General features: G+C 52.1%; 5 protein-coding genes across 5 annotated transcripts; 2 read left to right on the top strand and 3 right to left on the bottom strand.

Moving 5' to 3' along the window:
- Positions 1–3,602: 3,602 nt before the first annotated feature.
- Positions 3,603–4,402, bottom strand: DCS_05937 (uncharacterized protein; the record flags this gene model as incomplete). The annotated part of the gene is made up of 2 exons (XM_040803236.1): positions 3,603–3,674; positions 3,734–4,402. 2 exons carry the CDS (start codon positions 4,400–4,402, stop codon positions 3,603–3,605), a joined length of 741 nt encoding a protein of 246 aa, XP_040653340.1.
- Positions 4,403–7,713: 3,311 nt separating this feature from the next.
- Positions 7,714–9,567, top strand: DCS_05938 (lipase; the record flags this gene model as incomplete). Its single annotated transcript, XM_040803237.1, has 3 exons — positions 7,714–8,224; positions 8,287–8,442; positions 8,501–9,567. The coding sequence occupies 3 exons, from the start codon at positions 7,714–7,716 to the stop codon at positions 9,565–9,567; spliced, it is 1,734 nt and encodes a 577-aa protein (XP_040653341.1).
- Positions 9,568–11,882: 2,315 nt separating this feature from the next.
- DCS_05939 (serum paraoxonase/arylesterase family protein) lies at positions 11,883–13,238 on the top strand (the record flags this gene model as incomplete). The annotated part of the gene is made up of 2 exons (XM_040803238.1): positions 11,883–12,230; positions 12,303–13,238. The coding sequence occupies 2 exons, from the start codon at positions 11,883–11,885 to the stop codon at positions 13,236–13,238; spliced, it is 1,284 nt and encodes a 427-aa protein (XP_040653342.1).
- Positions 13,239–13,732: 494 nt separating this feature from the next.
- On the bottom strand, positions 13,733–14,564 carry DCS_05940 (uncharacterized protein; the record flags this gene model as incomplete). Its single annotated transcript, XM_040803239.1, has 2 exons — positions 13,733–14,313; positions 14,372–14,564. 2 exons carry the CDS (start codon positions 14,562–14,564, stop codon positions 13,733–13,735), a joined length of 774 nt encoding a protein of 257 aa, XP_040653343.1.
- Positions 14,565–15,541: 977 nt separating this feature from the next.
- DCS_05941 (uncharacterized protein) lies at positions 15,542–15,995 on the bottom strand (the record flags this gene model as incomplete). The annotated part of the gene is made up of 2 exons (XM_040803240.1): positions 15,542–15,853; positions 15,912–15,995. 2 exons carry the CDS (start codon positions 15,993–15,995, stop codon positions 15,542–15,544), a joined length of 396 nt encoding a protein of 131 aa, XP_040653344.1.
- Between the last annotated feature and the right edge of the window lie 3,560 nt (positions 15,996–19,555).

Raw genomic sequence — 19,555 nt, forward strand, 5'->3', positions numbered from 1 at the left:
ACGATATAGCTTGCTGCCGAAGCTTAACCCAATCTCTGCCCTGCGGAAGCATCCGGTAATTTCGAGATGAGGAGTAGACGCAGCCATACGAGTCCAGCACCTGGCTCCGGTATGCCTCCGCCACTTCACCGTGTGTGCGAGGCATGATAACCACTCGACATACCAAGACTCGAACTATCAGGGTCAATCATGATTGTAGTTCCTACGGTAGGACCCTGAAGTTCCTTGTGACAATACCGGACGCCGTCGAAGTCAATCCATGTCAAGGATCAACCACCGGGAACGACTCGAAATCAATCACTCGCCTATCGAGAGACTGTGTGATACAACGATACACTGCACTTTTTGATTACCACAAATGGACGAAGCGAGGATTTAGAGTTTGCACTGCTCGTAGTTCCTAGTAGGCAAAGCGCCATCAGGGCAACACCGGGTTTTGCAATTAATACTCGAAGACGATGCCAAATAGGGGGGCCCTGTTTACAGTACAACCCAACTGGAACCGCAGATATTAGTACTCGTGCTTTCTCAATAGGCATGGGCTTGTGGGGAGACCCCGACCAGCTCATCTTGGCTGAGCGCCGTGTAACTAATTGGTGCAAAGTGCTGTGAACCGACGACTAGATATCGCGTACGGCACATGCAATGGATGCCAAAAATGTGGGCAAATAGTGCTACAAGTAACACGACTGGCACACACATTCTCACCATGTCACAGTCGCCGCCGCCGTGCCTTGACAAGGGCTGTACACATTGTCAGCTCGCCGAAGCAATCACAATTCTGAGATCCCGTGAGGCGAGCTGGCAAGGCGGCATCATACGCTACAACCCGTCGTACTCGTAATCGCTAGCTGCATCCTCGGGTATCTGGGCGGATGTGCCTATGCTGCGTCGTTGGCATCACGTACACACATCTCGAAGCCCATGGATAAGGGGCGTAGGGTGATGATGCAAACTCGTGCTGTAGCGGAATGTGTGGATCTTGTTCAGAACCGACCAAACTAGCAGCCGACATAACAATAACTTGGGTCTCTATTTCTCCTGGTCTCGCGACTAAAAAAGCCACGGAGTTGTGGTTTAGGAGAGGGTGAACCTTGTTCTCGATTCTTGTGCTAGGGAACCAACTAGCTGGCGTTAGGCGGGTGGTGCTGAAACATTCCTAAACGAATCGAGCGGTAGTGCGTCCAGCTGTGACAAGGGAACTGTGGTGTGTGTATTCATGTTGGAACCGAGAACTCGCCTCTTCTTCGTCCTAGAAGAGCCTACACGGGGGAATATATGACACGCCACGCTTGCTACTAAAATTTAGTACAAACGTCCGTATTCACCAGGCCAAAGTCTAGAACTGAATAATTGCTAGATGTACATGAACTAGGCTCTAGACGGCAGGGTCTCTACCTTGCGGCCGGATAGTAAACAACTAAATACCTAGCCCACTCCTCACGGCAATAGCCACCGCGGGCCATGGGCGGCGAGGCCATCGTTCGGCAGTCGCAATATCCGCTCCGCGGACAAATTTGGCAAGCTTCGGGACCTAGCATGCCTACCAGGTTGTATGTCCTATTCGGCAACATTACGGCCAACTAACCTTCTTCCCCTTCTCGCCCATCTCACCATGTCGAGACTCGTCAGTTCCCTAGCTCCTTCATATTCGTCATGGTAAGCTCGACTCTTACTGAAACAATCTCCGTGTCAGGAACACGGCCAATCTCCAGATCGTATCATCGAGGAACATGTCATTTCATGCTGCTGCTGCCGTGCTTCTCGGTTACCAATGATGATGACCCTTTCTGCTGCATTCAATTTGTCGAATCGAGAGACCCAGCTGTTGTCTGCAGTTCGATAAACGTCGGCAAAGTGTTATAATCTGCGACGCGTACATGCCAGTCTTGGCTTCTGGTCACTTCTTATTGAATCGCGTTTACCCCCTACTCGCTTCACTACCACCAACACGCAAGTATGGTATTTGAGCGCTCTATATAGCTATTTCGATGTGCTATACCTACTTGAGTCATCGATAAATTGTAGAATACCGGCCAAGAATTGAAATCTCGCGCTTTATTGCTGATGTATTCATCTGCGGTAGGATAACGTGCCGTATGTCGTAGCCATCGCCCAATCCCGGGGGTCGCGTTCTTGGATCTGGGGCTCAAGCGGTATCTATGCAGCGACTGCGCCGAAGTATATCACACAGAATACTCTACCCACCATCCCTATGTCCTACAATTCATCAGCTCGATCTGGAAGAGCTCTGGAATTGCATACACTACGAGATGACCGACGAAATCATGCTCCGACGACAACCCCGATGAGGGCGTGTTGATCGTGAGCAATAACACGACTTCTCGCCATCCGAACGTTGTCAAGACGCACAGACGAACACACCGACCTGCAAGGATGACAAGCTAACTCTCATGGTCCTAATATACCCTTGGTGCCACAGGGGATCCTCATGAACTGCATCAGTTTTTAAAATCTCTCTCCGAATCGAGCAACGAAAAGGGTTCGTAGAGCACAAGCTAGGACAATGAGCCCGCCCTCATGACAATTATCGTCACTCAGTGACAGCAGAGTGCCTTGTGTACTGCTTCATCATTAAAAAACTTGGATCAGAAACCACCATGTTCGCATATCGATCGACCTTCGTCATACATGGCTCTAGCAATGTCGGCGACAACGAGTGGCAAGTTACAAAAAGGATATGTCATGACGAGTCTATCGTGTCTACATTTCGAACCAAGAATGAGTATTTGGCCTTGCAAAATATCATTTTGTCATTGTTCAATGCGGATTTTGCTCGTGTGTCCATCTATCGTAGGTTAGTAGTTTATTTTGGCTTTCTATCCCGAGTCGCACCAAAAGTATTCTCGCCCGTCTCTATCCCATCGTGACTTGATATTAATCATCTTGTTATTGCATTGCGCAGTGGAACGAGGTTAATATCGTGTAGTCACAACTCGCAGAATATATAAAAGCACGTATGTTGGGAAACCAGGCAGCAGGCATAGAGAGAGCTTCTATTCGCTTTCCTCTTTTGTAGTGCATGTAGATCAACATCTTGTTGGCCAACAGACGCGACCAGTTTAGACTTTGACAATGCAGCGCACATGCCATTGATACTTGCTTATCGCCTGGACCGGAGGATGGATGTTGAAGAATTTCTCTAGAATTTTCACCGTAGACGGTGTACGCAACGAGTCTCACATGATGCGAAAGAAGGCCAAGACAAAGAAGCCCAAGGCAAATTTTAATGACGCTTCTCGAAATTGGTTCGGCAATGTAGATGCCCTATTGAGACTTTATCTATCTCATGAAACTCGTTTCAAACTTTACAAGTCTCATGCAACTCGTTTCAAACTTCACAAGTCACATGCAACTCGCTTCAAACTTCACTAGGCGGCCATGTTAAGCATAATGGTTGCTGTGAACGTAACAGGTCATATTCATCATCATAAAGGTCATCTATCATATCTACGTAAGAACGCATCCAACATCCCATAATCCCAATGTCAACACGTATTTTCATCATAAACTCCTCCGAATTGCGGCCGTTGCCTTGGGTTTCCAATCTCCATACTTTGCGGTTTCCACGGGAAGGCCGGTTAAATGCAGTACGGGCTGCCGTTGGCAAAGTTGAACTGGCAAGTTTGGCCTGGAGCGCAGTCACCACCGTGCTAGACTCGTTGTTAGCTAATGGAACTCATTGACCATTCATTGATGGAGGAATACGTACCACCCACTGGCCGCTCGTGTTGCAAACGCTCCAGCCAGGCAGTCCGTTGTTGAAGTTTTGCGAGCACTGGTACGTCGCAGGACGGCACATGCCGCCCTGGATGAAGGGGCCGTTCTGCCAGTTCTGCCAGTTCTGGCCGTTTTGCCAGTTTTGACCGTTCTGCCAGTTCTGTCCGTTAGGGTAGTACTGTCCGTTCTGGTAGTTTGGGTAATACTGTCCATTCTGCATGTTTTGGGGGGGCATGAAGCCGCCCTGGAAACCGGGCTGGAATCCTTGACCGGCCTGGAAGCCACCCTGGAAGTCTTGGCCAGGCATGACGTTCTGGAAGTCTTGACCGGGCATGACATTTTGGAAGTCTTGACCGGGGATGACGTTCTGGAAGTCTTGACCGGGGATGACGTTCTGGAAGTCTTGACCGGGGATGACGTTCTGGAAGTCTTGACCGGGCACGACGTTCTGGAAGTCTTGACCAGGCATGACGTTCTGGAAGTCTTGACCAGGCATGGCGCCCTGGAAGTTTTGTCTCGGCATCATGTTCTGGGCGCAGTCGTACGAGCCATCGGCGCAGTTGTTGGAGTTGTAGTCACCGCTGTCGCCGGACTGATAGGGCACGGGGCTCGCAACGGCGACGGAGGCCAAGGTCGCGATGGTGGCGGCGAGGAACTTCATGGTGTCCTGTGAGGTGGGATAGGATGGTTTGGAGTGAGGAGTTTTGGATGCTTCAGGAGAATCAGGAAGTTGATGCTGTGAGTGCTGAGCAGGAAAGGAAGCTGCTCAAGTCGAGGGCAAGCTCGAGCTTAAATAGACGAACAACGGCCAAACAGACGGCCTGTCGTGGCGAGCTCGAGTCGTGACCATACTGGCTGTGGCAGAGAAACGGAGGCTAGCACGGCCCAACGATAGCTGCAAGGTTGGTTTCTCAGGACAACGGGTCCCACCAAAGGCGATAGGGGTGGCTAGCAGTTAGCGTGGCTGGTTCACCGCATGGGTTCTACGATGATCCTTGGGCCCTCATCACCGTTTCGTCAAGGGAGCTAGCTGAGTCGCTTGCGTCGTTCTGTCAACCAGCCTGTCGTGGATGGATTCATGATTCATCGACGGTTAAAATACGAGTATTATACGGGCTCAAACATGGTGTTTCGCCGGTCAACGACTCAAGGGGGAGGTTGAGTTGACCCGTTTCGGGGGCTAATTTTTAACAACCTAGCACGGTCAGCCACATGAGCCAGTGATGAACAACGAGAGCCATCACTAACTTGCCTCTTACCCACCAGCCAGACTTCTTTGCTCGGCTCAGGACGGCAGCCAGTCTGACGTGGCTGCCGTCCGGTCTATTCTCGGCAAGGTGACCTGTTGTGTTTTTGGCATGGTTCCCGGTCGAGAGCAGAGCATCGAAACATGGCCAAGACGTTGCTCCTCGGGCATGGCCAAACGCTGACCATGTTCCGGCCAGTCGTTCACTTGTTCATCTACGCTCTCTTGGACTGACCGGACGCCGAGCATCCTCCACCCATCCGTTCCTGGGGCCTATCGGGGGGTCGTCATGACATTGACGGTCACTAAACCCCAACTTTGACAATTTCCAACGAGCTTCCGGCTCAGAAGGTGACGGCTTCCCATCATCAAACTGGGGTGGTGGATGCCACGAAGAGTATGGAACATGGCAGCCACGTCATCGTTGGCGAGAGGCGTACGCCCCATCTTGAAACGAGAACAAGTCGTGCGGAGTGACGGCTGGGTCGCTCTGCCGATTACCCACCGACGGAGGTGCGCATCGAGATACCCACAGCCGACGGCCATCCACATGGAGATGCGCTAGCATGTCGGTCCCTAGTCCGTGGCTGAAAATAGGCCTTGCCTGCCCCTGAACGACGCGCGAGTAATGCATCGTCAGGACAGCCACTGGACGGCGACGGATGGCCAGCCAACCCCCCACCAACCCTCGACCATTGTCCGATTTTGATCCGTTGCCCATGACGAAGCTGGATCTGGATCCGATCTGGATTCGTAGGATTGGAAGATGGAAGACGAAGCATGGGATCAAGGTTGACGGCCTCGACGTCGGTTCGTCGCTAGTCAGCCATCGGCGTCTTTTTTTCTTCTTTTTCATCTTCGTGGCGTGCGGCGTGGCTGCCACGTTCGGGATCCAGAGCCGAATATCCATTTGTCAACCCAAGCTGCATGTAGTGGCCGCAGGGTGCGAAGGATCGCCAAGGGTTGACGTAATAGAGGTTGGTAGAGCCGCTTGCTTCCATCCTCGCAGGGTGGCCATTCGCTTTTCGCTTGGCCGTCTGCGGCGTGTCTGGCCAGGACGAAATCCCGCACCGGCTCTGCTAGAACGGCGCTGGCTCTGGGCACTGTATGCTTCGGAGGACAGACGGCACTGCATGCTTCGGAGGACAGACGGCACTGCATGTTTCGAAGGACAGACGGCACTGCATGTTTCGGACGATGGACGGAGCAGACAAACGTCCTGTCAACGAACGATGCACGGTTGAGCACGGTCGTCCATTCAAGGTAGGCACGCAACTATTGTTTCTCCGACCCGACGCCTCGCTTCCCCGTTCGTGACACAGCCGCGCGGATATGGATTTGACACCACTCCATGCCGTCCGCCCGTACATGGCCGCCCAAGATTGCTTCGACTCTGCCGCCATCCATTTCCTGAAGGAATTACGGGAAAGCAAGAGGCAAATTGGCGAGGCTGCTGTCGATGGTTGGGTTGCCTGTGCCCCGAGTCGGGGTCCCTGTACATGTACATGCAAGCTCCTGCGCAGCGCGCAGTTTCCCCTGCTCGCCATGGCCAACGGGGGCTCCAAGAACCGCACACACATGTACCACAGTGCTCGCACAAGTTGGCCAAGGACCAGGTGCACACACTTATCTACATGCACCGAGTACTGACCGAGTTCGGAGCACTCCTTACTGCCTGCGGCTCCCACTGCTGGCCATCCGCGAATAGAACGAGCAGCGCCGTTTCCCAGCCAACAATCGTCGTGTTCAAAGTGGGGACCTGTGGCTGGACCGCGCTAGTGGCGCTAGTGCTAGTACCCGGAGGTCGGGATCGCTAATCTGCGAGGCGCGCATCCAATCGGACCCCTACGCAACGCCACTTCCCCCGCCATCGTCTCCACTGGATACGCCCCACCGTCGCGTATGCCCCACCCCCACCCTTTTCATTAGCACGTGCTCCTGGCATCGCGCCAAGGCGGCAAATCGATCGCGATCCCCGTTGGTGCGCCAGGCGCCCCCTTGCTGGGCCAACTGCCGATATCGTCGCTGCCTCATTCGCAGTATTATCTCCATCTTGTACCGCCGATTCGCACGATGCGTCCCTCAAACTCGCAACACGCCCCATGTTCATTGTCGCCTGTTTTTCCGCAACGTCTCAAAGCCCTCGGCTCATGTCGGCGCTGCCTCATGCGCCAACTGAGCGTCTCGGCACGGTGTCATCGTGACCGACGAATGACGGCTTGTGTTATTGCCGTCAACAGCTCGTGCAAAAGCTGGCACTTGAGACTGAATTTTCCCCTTTCGCTATCCATGGTGTTGGTGAGCCGAAAGCCATCGCGGGTGTTTGCATGTACCGCCCTGCTCGAGTTGCTGGAGCCGTCACACACGCGCCGGCTCGGATACTGAGACATGTACCCGAATAGGTGAGCTGAGAGTCATTGCTGTGTGTAAATGGCGCCAAGCATCGTCAGCCATGTCGTGTAAGATGAGGCGGCCAATCATGCCAGGCAGATGTGATGAGCTGGAGATGAAATCGCCGTCTCAAGTTTGCAAAGTCGCACAAGAGTAAATTCGTCATCAACGGGCCCTGACAAATGGCCAAGTCTTTTTCGTCCCTTGCTGCGATGACGCACGCATGACCAAGACTACGACAAGTTCCCCTCATCCCGAACTTTGCTTGCCTGTAGGCTCTGCTGTAGAATTTCTTCTGCCCTTGTGCCAGTTCGTGTTGACCACGCAGAGTGGCCATGGCTCCGCTACTGTGGCTCGCATTCGGATGTTTTCTGTCCATCGGCGTCCATGGGCTCGCCTCTCCCGTCGTCGTGGATGCTCGACGTAACATTACCTATCATGGCACGCGGCGGAACGGCATCGAAGCTTTCCTCGGTATACCCTACGGTCTGGACACGGGCGGCCCAAATCGGTTCAGGCCGCCGAGGCCGCATGTTCCCCGCGTCGGTGACCGCATCATGGCGACTTCGCACGGTGCAGCCTGTCCCCAGCAGCTTGGGGGCTGGCTGATACCCATCTCTCTGTCGAACGTGACGAGCATCTCGGAAGATTGCCTCACCTTGAATGTCGCTCGACCGAGGGGAACCTGCCATCAGGATCGGCTGCCCGTCATGGTCTACATTCACGGCGGGAGCTTCTGGACTGGCCAAAGCCAAGAAATAACAATCCAGCCGGATGGCCTCGTCCTCGAGTCTGTGCAAAACGGGTTGCCCGTGATTCACGTGGCCATGAACTACCGCCTCGGCCGTGCGTCCCCTTGTCATCGTTGGCTCCGTCGGCGTCGGCGACGCTAACCAAGGCGACGGCAGTCTTTGGCTTTGCCCAGTCCGACGCGCTCCGCGCCGAACGGTCCGAAAATGCGGCATTGAGAGACCAGCGTCTCGCCATGGAATGGGTGCGGGACAACATTGCCCCGTTTGGAGGCAACCCGGACAGCGTCACGATATTCGGCCAGTCCTCGGGAGGTGTCTTCGGTTCCGTCCCTCGTCGCCTCGTCGTCCGTGGCTGCTGACGCCTTTTCAGGGTTAGCCGTCGGTATGCACATCGTCGCCTACGCCGGCCGCAAGCGAGCCCCTTTCCACCGGGCCATATGCCAGAGCCAGGCGCTCGAACCCGGCATCACGGCCAACTTTACGTCGTCCGCCATGCGAGCCGTCATCGAGCACGTCGGCTGCCGCTCCAACGACGTGCACGCGAAGGAGACCATGGCCTGCCTCCGCGACCTAGACATGCAGACTCTGCTGAACGCGTCCCTGGCCACGTACAGGGGCGACATCTCCCACAACATCGGCGACATCTGGCTCCCGGTCGTCGACGGCGACTTCCTTCCCGCGGCTCCCTCTCGACTTGTACGCGAGGCGCAGTTTTCCCACGTCACCACCATGCTCGGTTGGTGCGAGGATGACGTGACGTTCTTTACCGACATAAAGATCCGCACGGCCGAGGACACGGCAAGGTTCCTGGCGGCCTACCTCCAGGGCGTCAACGAGCCGAGCCTCCGCAGGCTCCTCTCGCTCTACCCCGTCTCGGACTTTCCGCGAGTCGAGGCGGGAGCGTTGTCGAGCGAGTTCTACCGCTCGGCGAGGATTTTCAGGGACGTCCTCATGGTTTGCCCGTCGATTTGGTTCGGCGAGCGCATGGCGGCGGCGGGAAACGACGTCTACCTCTATGACTGGAACCAGACGATGTTGGAACCGCTCCTCGCAGCGGTGCACAACCAGAGCGGCCTCGGTCCCATCCACACGTCCGAGTTTGCCTACATATTCGGCAATCTCTCGCACTATGATTTGAATGGATACCCGTTCCGCCCGACCATGGCCGACCATCAGTTGCGGGACAGGGGATCCAGATCATGGTCGACATTTGCCAGCACGGGCATGCCGGGATCGAAAGGGCGCGACACGTTTCAGGCCTTTGCGCAGGCTTATCCCGCAACGGGGGACGCGTTTCTCTTCGTCGCAGGAGGTCCCCACGAGGGGCGTTGGGCGCTGGATGACCACCAGTCTCCGCTAGCAGTGACGAGGCAGAAACTGCGAGAACGGTGTGCGTTTATCAACTCGCCTGCGATGATTGAGCAGCTCGCGTACTAGGGCACCAACAGATGCGAGCTTCATTTTTTGCCATGTTTTGGAGGATGATGTTGGTGACGAGCGATGGAAAATGCAAGTGCGAAAACGGTATGCGCTTATAAACTAGCCGGCAATAATTGAGCATCTGCGGTACCAGAGTACCAAGAGATTCGAACCTCATTCTTGGTAATGTTTCCCATCATGATGGAAGTGGTAGTGACCAGCGATGCAAGCAATGGCGAGACTGCAACTGGGAGACCGACGTGCGTTCATCAACTCCCGGCAATGATTGAGCAGCTGGGGTACTAGGGACCAAAGATACGACCCTCGTTTTTTTGCCTAGGGTTAGACGATGATGGTGGTGGTAACGAGCGATGGAAATTACAAGCAGTGAGGAGACAGCAACTGGTAGAACGGTGCGTGTTCATCAACTCGCTTGCAATAATTGAGCAGCCGGGGTACTAGGGGACCAAATCTGCAGGCCTAATCTTTTTTTTGTCCTGGTTTTGCATCATGATGGTAGTGATGACGATGGTGTTGGTCGTGATGTTGATTGCTGGTGGTTACGAGCCGTGGAAATGGCAAGCAGGGACGAGACAGAAACGGCGAGAACGGTGTGCCCTGATCAACTTGTCGGGAAAGATTGAGCAGCTGGGACACTAGGGACCGAGGTATGCAATCCTCATTTTTGTGGTTTTTTTCCACCATGATGGTGATGAACATGATGGTGATGAACATGATGGTGGTGGTCATGATGGTGTGGTGGTGACGAGAAAGCAACTGGTGGAACGGTGCTCGTTCATCAACTCGCCTCCAAGAATTGAGCAGCCGGGGCACTAGGAGACCAAAATCTGCAAGCCTCATTTTTCGTCACTTTTTTGCATCGTGATGGTGGTGATGACGATGGAGTTGGTCGTGGTGTTGATTGCGTGCTGGTGACGAGCCATGGAAATGGCAAGCAGGGACGAGACAGAACTGCGAGAATGGTGTGCGTTTATCAACTCGTCTGAAATGATTGAGCAGCTGGGACACTAAGGTCCAAGGGATGCGAACCTCATCTTTTGTCATGTTTTTCGACCATGGTGATGACGAACATGGTGGCGTCACGATGGTGTGGTGGTGACGAGAAAGCAACTGGTGGAACGGTGTTTGTTCATCAACTCGCCTGCAATAATTGAGCAGCCGCGGCAGTAGGGGACCATAATCTGAAAGCCTCTTTTTTTGTCATTTTTTTTTGACCATGGTGGTGATGAACATGGTGGTGTCACGATGGTGCGGTGGTGACGAGAAAGCAACTGGTGGAACGGTGCTCGTTCATCAACTCGCCTGCAATAATTGAGCAGCCGCGGCACTAGGGGAACAGAATCTGAAAGCCTCTTTTTTTGTCATTTTTTTACATGGTGGTGATGACGATGGCGGTGGTGGTGGTGGTGTTGATCGAGGTGGTGACGAGCCACGGAAATGGCAGGCAGTGACGAGACAGAAACTGCAAGAACCGTGAAAGTCTATCAACTCGTCTGCAATAATTGAGCGGCTGGCGTGCTAGGATCCAAGATATTCGAACCTCGTTTTTTGTAGTTTTTTCGATCATGATGGTGATGATTATGATGGCGTGGTGGTGACGAGCCACGGAAACTCTAGGCGGTGACGAGGCAGCGACAGAGAGAATGATGTGTGTTCATCCACTCGCCTGCAATGATGAGTAGCTGGGGTGCTAGGGGACCACAAGATGCGAACCTCATTTTTGGGTTTTTTTCCCCATCATGATGTTGATGATGATGACGATGGTGGTGGTGATGGTGATGGTGGTGGTGATAGGTGATGGTGGTGGTGATGGTGGTGGTGATGGTGGTGTGAAGACGACGGATGGACGTTCCCAAGACAGTTTGGTGCCGCCTGTGAGGGTTCGTCGGCAAGCTTCCATGTGGGGCCAACAGACGGTCCGGTGCGCTCGTGGTCGGTCCTCCAGTGGGATGATACGCTGAACGGCGGGCCATGGTTAGCGTCTGTTGGCGTCTTTAGGCTTCGAGGCGCCCCTAAGCTCCCTATATTGCACGCCACAATCGCTCGCGCAGCGTGGCCTTTCAGCGGGTTCGCAGCGGCGACCTGCTGGTTCCAATGGCCGGTTGCCTGCTTCTGGCGTTAGTGCCCACTGCAGCGCCCACGGTTCGTCGCCCGAAGCCCCTAAATCGAGCCTCCATCCCCCCTTGCCCTCGTCTGCTTCGCTCGTGGAACAACGCATCATCCTTTTCCATCAACCCTCGACTCGACGCATCGAAATCTCGCCTGCTGCATCCGACTGCCCCTGCAGCTTCTGCATGTAGACCCGGTACGCAATGGCCGAACGTCGTGCATTCGCCGGCGGCCCCGTCGTTGCCCTGCTGGTCGCCGCCTTTCTCGCCTTCCTCCTCGGCCCGGCCATCCAGCGGACGGCGGTGGTGTTTGGCATCTTCCGCCGCTTCGCCAACTCGACCATCGCCGACGACGGCAGCTTCACCGTCCTCGGCGACACGAGGCACTGCGAGGACCTCCACTACCACGAACCCAGCGGCCTGCTCTTCACCGCCTGCGAGAGCGAGTCGGGCGGCGTGTCGAGGCACTCCTGGTTCCCGCCCCTGTGCCTCTTCGACGACGCCAAGGCGGCCTCGACGTCCCGCGGGTCCTTCAAGGTCATCGATCCCAAGGTACGTCCGTCCTCTTGGGCGCCACCGCTCGTCGTCGCCGGCCTCGGCTGACCCTTGCCTCGCCCCGTCCAGACCATGCACGTCAAGTCGCTGCCGCTGCAGAACTTCGACAAGCCCTTCGTCACGCACGGCATCGACGTCCTTGAAGACTCGGACCGGCCCCTCGGCGAGGCCGTCTGGATCTTCGCCGTCAACCACGTGCCCAACGACGAGCACTACGCCAAGCACGTCGAGGGCGCGCCCAAGAGCCGTTCGGTCGTCGAGGTCTTCCACTACCTCATCGGCACCGACTCGGTCCGCCACATCCGCACCGTCTCGCACTCGCTCATCACGACGCCCAACGACATCCTCGCGCTGACGCCGACGTCCTTCTTCGTCACCAACGACCACCACTACAGGGAAGGCTTCATGAGGCGCGTCGAGGACATGTTCTGGGGCGCCAAGTGGTCCAACACCGTCTACGTCCAGTACGAGGGCGCCGGCTCGTCCGACGACGAGGGCGTCGGCGCCTCCATCGCCCTCGAGGGCCTCCACAACAACAACGGCATCGGCCGCGGCCGCGGTCCTCAGGAGGTGGCCGTCATCGGCTGCTGCAGCGGCCTGATGCACGTCGGCACCATCGACAGGCACACTATCCGCGTGAGCGAGTCGGTCGAGTTCGACTCCATGGTCGACAACCCGAGCTACTTCCGTGACCCGTACGCCAACGCCACCTACGACGCCAGCGGCTTCGTCCTCTGCGGCCTGTCGAGGGCCGTCGATCTGCTCGCCCACAGCCGAGATGGCGTCGCCAAGGACGGCGTCATGGTGTGGAAGGCGTCGTCGACGGGAGGCCACGAGTGGAACAAGACGCTCCTGTTCGAGGATGACGGCAGCAGGATTCGCACCGGCAGCAGCGCCGTCCTCGTCGCCCTGGACCCTGCCGACGAGGGCGGCCTCCGCCGGGGGCGCCTCTTCGTCACCGGCTTCATGTCGAGGAACATGATTGCCGTCGACATTGACCTGTAGTAGGAGCCATCTCGCAGATGTCCACCTGCTGTCGGTGCGTGAGCGTGTACATGTATGTAATCTTCTTAGACTTGGTTCCCGGAGCAGCTATGATTCAAGCAGCTATGATTCAAGCAGCCCCATCACTTTCATGTCCTTCTAGCTAGCCGTGAACTTGCCGTCAGCACCGTGGCTCGGCCCCACGCTGCGTCGGTACAGCAAGCCGTGCCTGTGCCAGAGAGCCGTGCCTGTGCCAGAGACCCTTTATGGACGGGCGCAGCTTGCGTTGTGTGTCGGCCTCGCAGATCAGTCAACGAGGTTGCCGTTGACCCGTCCGAGGAGAGTGGAGTGCAGTCCCTGGTTCTCGTTCAACAATTCAACACAGTCATGGGAGGAAATATGTCCTCTAGGAAGCTAGACGGCCCATCTGGACGTTTGTCCGTTGCACTGTCATCAGCTTGAGTGCCCTACCTATCCACCGTTCGCGTGACATTATGTACGCGACATGGTTTTGGCTACATGAACGCTGCCCAGCACACCGTCATGGCCGTGAGGATTGACCGTCGTAGGTTCGGCTTCCATTTCGCGACACTGGAGTTCGCCGCTGCCCTCGGTTGCCGGGCAGCCAGGGGCCAGTCCTCAAACTTTTCGTATAGGTTGTCGTTGATGACAATACTCCCTCCATCTAATCCCAACGACCAGATGTCCGGATCACAAGAGTACCGGTGCGCCCGGATGTAGCAAGTCGGACGCGGCATTGTCGGTAGCGAGTCTTTTTTTGTCGATTTCAAGGGTCCCGTGGTGTTGAAGGAATGCAAGGCCACAGATTTCCCCGTCGAGATGGATTTGCCCATGGCGATGCGCGTAAAGATCTGAAACGCCGTCTCGGGCTGATCCTGGTGTGTATGGTGAGAAGCCTGAAAGATGCGGCTAAAGGAGAGGTTGCCGTATTGTCGAACCTCGCCGCCCGTATATGTCTCGTTCACTTTGATGGCGGCGTATCCTGATGCTCGAAAGTGAATGGCATAATCACCACCTGCCTGCTCGGCAATTCGTAACGAGACCGCTTCGCCTCCAAACCAGTTACAGATGTAGTCTGTCACCATAGTCGAGCCCTATGCGAACATCAGCCCGAAGGAGTTTTGCCAACCGACCAACGTTTCCTCCTCTGTATCGATCGGCCGTATCCTCAGAGCCCTGAGAGACGGCCCTGCTGGACAGGGTAAAGTTGACGGGTGATCCGATGGCGTCCAATACACGTGCTTGGTTGAGGTAATCGAGAAGTTGCATCAGTGAAGCAGAACCTTGCGAAGGCAAAGCAATGTCGTATACGCTTCGATATCTCATGCTACGCTACCTATATACTACACGGACGCTCGTTTTAAAATATAGCGGTACCTCCAAGACCTAAGCCTTATTTATAGCATCGGATGCTTTATTTGCGGATAGTGAGGATACGCGAAGATCCTCGCAAGGATACTTAATTATACTCTTTAGTGGACCAGTTATTTGGAAAGCAACCCGCCAGGCAACCTTAACAACTTCGACAACGGAGGTAGAGTTGCTTGCATTAGAGCAATGCGCAAAAGAAACAATAGCCCTCCAACGGCTATTTAAAGATATACAGTTTCAGACTAATAAGCCGGATTGGGATATACTATGTAATAACTAGTAAACAATCCCACCAGTTATAGAAGAGAGCATGCGAATGAGTACACATCTGCAACATATAGATATACAGAACATATAGTTACAGCAGGAAGCTCAGAAAGGCTCCTTTATAGTATCCTATTACCTACAAGTCAGATACCGGCTAACAGACTAACAAAAATACTTACCAAACAGCGGTTTAAGCATTTTAGAGTACTGCTTAATATGGAAGACAGCTTACAAGGGATTATAGGGACAGTACAAGAAGAAAGCGCAAAGAATACAGCCTCTTTATACTTACCCCAAGTAGAGAAAGTAGTACTAAGCTACTAACTCTATTTATTTAAAGAAAAAGTCCAACGGTTCATGCAAAAGAGCAAGCTTCTCAGCCCTCTCCCGCTTGGATCTAGTAAACCAGTTAACCTCTTCGTTATTATACAGCTCCAAAGTAAGCTTAGCAGCATCCTTGCAGCGCTTCTCTGTCTGCAAAGTAATTAGAAACAAGTACAAGAATATAGGGGCAAAAGCTCGTAAACCTTCTTATTGCCTCCTTTAAGAGCATTAAGAAGTTTAGCCACAAAAAGCTCCACGGGGGGAGGCCTACAATAAGTACATAAACAATATTAGCCAAGCTCATTAGCCACAGCCAATCTCATTAAGTACAGGTTATACACTTATAAAGGGTAACATTTATAGCCGCCAGCACAGCAAGCTACGCATTGTTGGCTGCGCCCAACGCTCTCGCGAGAGCGTTCGAAAGCTCCCTTGCCCGAAATCGCAAAGCGCAAGCAATTGAGGCAGGGAGGATCGAAAGGAGCACCCAACATAACCTTAGGCTGCTTGCTAGGAGCGGCTACTGCCTTTGACTTCTGCTTCTTTGGAGGTAGAGGCGGCGGAGTAACTGGGGCAGGTACGGGATCAGGCGCAGGGTATGTACGACCAAGAGGAATTTCGTCAGGCTCGGATTGATAGTTGTAAATTGCGAACTATAACAAGTTAGAGCATACAACAAGGCAACAGAAAGCTGGATAGAGCAGTACATACGCCTGTAGCAAGTGCCTGAGCCTGGCCGGCCAAGGATTCAATTGGAGGGGTCTCACCCTCGGCGTCTAACAAAGAAGGCGGCATAATAATAATGATGATCAAGAGGAACGGAAGCTCAAGATAGCAGAGAAACAGCCTTCCCTCTCATACTCTGAGCTCCTGGGATAACAATAGGCTGCTCAAATCATTTAATCGAAGCAGTAGGATCTATTGAATTCACTAAACAATTGGAACGAACCGAATTCACCCAATAAATCGGTCGATTTGGTTACGTTAACATCATTGCGTACACAATACGAGTAGCCTGACCTATTCAAGCGTTCGAACAATAGGTATTGAACGCGCAATTCGATAGGTAATAACTGCACGGGACAAAACACTAAAAATTTACTGAGTTGGTATTATTACCGACTTCATCTGTAGTCATAATAGGGGGTGTATTACACTAATTATACGATTATATATTACATAGGAGCTCGGATTAGGTTTAGTCCGAGCAAACTCACAAGAGGCGCAACGCTTCTTACCAGAGGCCACTGTATCTAAGCAGGAAGAACACTGTATCTGAGCAGGCCTACAGTAAGGAAAACGCTTACTAGAAAAAGGCCACTATAGCCGGAATCTCTTTTGTAGAAATCAAGGCTATTTCATTTGTTGAGACGTATGCTCCTATTGAATAAAGCAACGTATAGTGTAACAATTGATTTTAGGTCCTCCATCATAAACTAGCCTTTTTGGGTAACGGCTATAGTTTTTTTTAGGCTTTGGAAGAAGTTCTGTATAGCCTAGTAAATTGTTGGTCCTTCCTTATTACGTCGGATGTATACCCAACGGAATCGGGATTTTCGATAGATAATGTAACACATATGGGGAGGTGTGCCTATATGGACAATAGACCAGTTAACCGTTGGACCAAATAGCCAAACTGTCAAAAGATCCGCCAGTATCCGTACTTAGTGCGGGTACTGCACCTCACATTCGCTTATAAGGCCTCCACGCCTATGGCGCGCCTTACAAGTACCTTACTAAATATATCCTTAGTTTATAGAAAGCTGCTTATTCTTTTATGTCTAGGCAGGCCTTCCCTAGCTTTTTTCTGTTTTCGCTTCCTTTAAGTAGTATATATAGGGGTACTATAATTCCTAAGTAGTTCTTAATAAACCTTCTATAGAAATTATAGAACCTAAGGAAAACTTAGATATTATGGAACGAGGTAGGCTCTTCCTATTACTGTAACTGCCGGGACTGCTGTGACTACCGGGGCCGTTGTAACTAGCCAGGCCGCTGCTGTGACTACCGGGGCCGCTGTGACTAGCCGGGCCGCTGCTGTAACTGCCGGAGCCACTGTAACTAGCCGGGCCGCCGCTATGACTGCTGGGACCGCTGTAACTGCCGGAGCCGTTGTGAATAGCCGGGCCGCTGCTATAAATACCGGGACTGCTGTGACTGCTGGGGCCGCTGTGACTAGCCGGGCAGCTGCTGTGACTGCCGGGACTGCTGTAACTGCCGGGGCCGCTACTGTGACTACCGGAGCCATTGTGACTAGCCGGGCCGCTACTATTATTTTCCGGCCCTGACCACAGTACTCTAATCCGTGCCCTGATATTTGTATTTATATGAAATGTACAAAGTTGCTGTTGTGTAAATGGAAATGTCCTATCTAAAGCATTCTTTAAAGCATGCTCTTTATCGGTAATAGATACCAAAGGTTTAGTAGCACCAATTTGCTGACGAAGGCTATTAAATTGATTACATAGCTATTGATAGCCTTCTTCCTTTTCTGTATTTATTAGGCCAAAAGCAAAGTTAGCAAGAGTTTGCTGGTCGCTAATTCCAACAACTTGAAACAAGAACATATTAAATCGGTTTGTTTTATATGTCTTGCAATTTGGGTGCGCAAGAGGAGGGGGTAGTGGAAGTGTATCGCACGGACCAGAGCATAATCACGCTGTTAGTAATAGCAAAAGGGGTGCCAGTTAGTAACTAGGCAAGATTGCACACGGTAGTACCAAATTGTACAAACGAATACGATTATTCTTCTAACGAAAGTGCAAGAAAAGTGCGGCTATTTATGTCTACAGAGTAGTACCTTGTAGGTCCAGATATCAGCCGTTTCCGTCATGCAACGGCTGGATATACCGTATCCGTCGTGCCATGGATTTATCACTGTTTCCGTTATCCAATGGGTTGATTGCTGTTTTCGTAATGATTGGATAGCTGTTTCCGTTACACAGTGGTTGGACAGCTGTTTCCGTCACGCAATAATTGAATGACCCGTAGTAGTACTGTAGGCTGGCAATAGCTAGTAGCGATTGGGAGAGAGGCAATTGTTGTTCCAATCAATTGGCTCCAGTGGTCGAATGGCTACTACGTATACAAGTCGTATTGTAGTAGTGGGTTGGTCGGTAGTAGTACTGCCGCCGGTCGCTCCGTGTCGTAGTTCGGAGAAATAGTATGTTGTATACTATTAGTCAACTCTTTATACTTACTTATACTCGCAGTATAGTATAGTATATTTGCTAGTAGTAGTACTCCTAGCAGTTACTACTAGTAGTAGCAACAATAGGATAGTATCCTATTTGGGTAGTCTTACTAGTATAAGTACTAGTATTTTAACAATATGTATTATTAAGACCAAAAACCTCTGGAAAACATTTCTACATTTTCTCACACCATGCGTATGTCCAGAATATACCAATAATACGATTATCTTTCTCAATATTTATATAATGTTTAATATTGTCTTTTTGCAATAGGCGTATAAATCGTTATGAACTGGTCATACCATTTAGCATTTTCTAACGTATACGTTGGCGATCGTTATAAATATCTCGCGTTTGGAAATATATATGTGATGTATCTGATTGTTCGCGAAGAACTAAATCTACTTGGCGAGTAGTAGTACTCCTACTTATAGAAATATCCTGCTGTATTTGTTGTTGTTGTAATGTACGCCTGCGATAGATATCGTAGGCTAATAGGTCAAGAGACATAGGATAGTTGTGGTTACTATTAGTAACTCGATAAGACCACTTCCAGTCTAACTTCTTAGAAGCAAATACTGTTGTTAAAAATACTGGTATTTATACTAGTAAGACTACCCAAATAGGATACTATCCTATGTGTGTTGCTACTTGCAATACCTAGTGGCAGTACTACTATCCGCCAATATAATACTACAGTACTGTATGTACAAGTAGTATATCGAGTTGACGAATTATATTTACAATGCAACTTCTCCTCGCTCCGACTTGGTACGACTAATAGCAGTACTACTGCCAAATAATTTACTACTATTGTTGGTTCGGTTCTGGGGGAAACTAGTAACAAGAGATCTCTTTTACTGGATTCAATTTGGTACGAAAGGAGGGAAAAGAGGCTGCCCCTAAGCGGCCACTTTTATCCTCTCTGTAATCGTGCCCCACACGATTACGTGATCCTAGTCTACCATTGGCCACTATATACATATAATACACAACTATTGTACGTCTTGTGCAAGTTGTACTCGGTCGACCAATTAAGATTATTGATCGGACTATTAATTGTGTGTGTTGTATGTATATAGTGGCCAATAGTAGACTAGGATCACGTGATCGTGTGGGGCACGATCACAGAGAGGATAAAAGTAGCCGCTTAGGGGCAGC

The sequence above is a fragment of the Drechmeria coniospora genome, chromosome 03, assembly GCF_001625195.1.
Source record: "Drechmeria coniospora strain ARSEF 6962 chromosome 03, whole genome shotgun sequence".
NCBI lineage: Eukaryota > Fungi > Ascomycota > Sordariomycetes > Hypocreales > Ophiocordycipitaceae > Drechmeria > Drechmeria coniospora.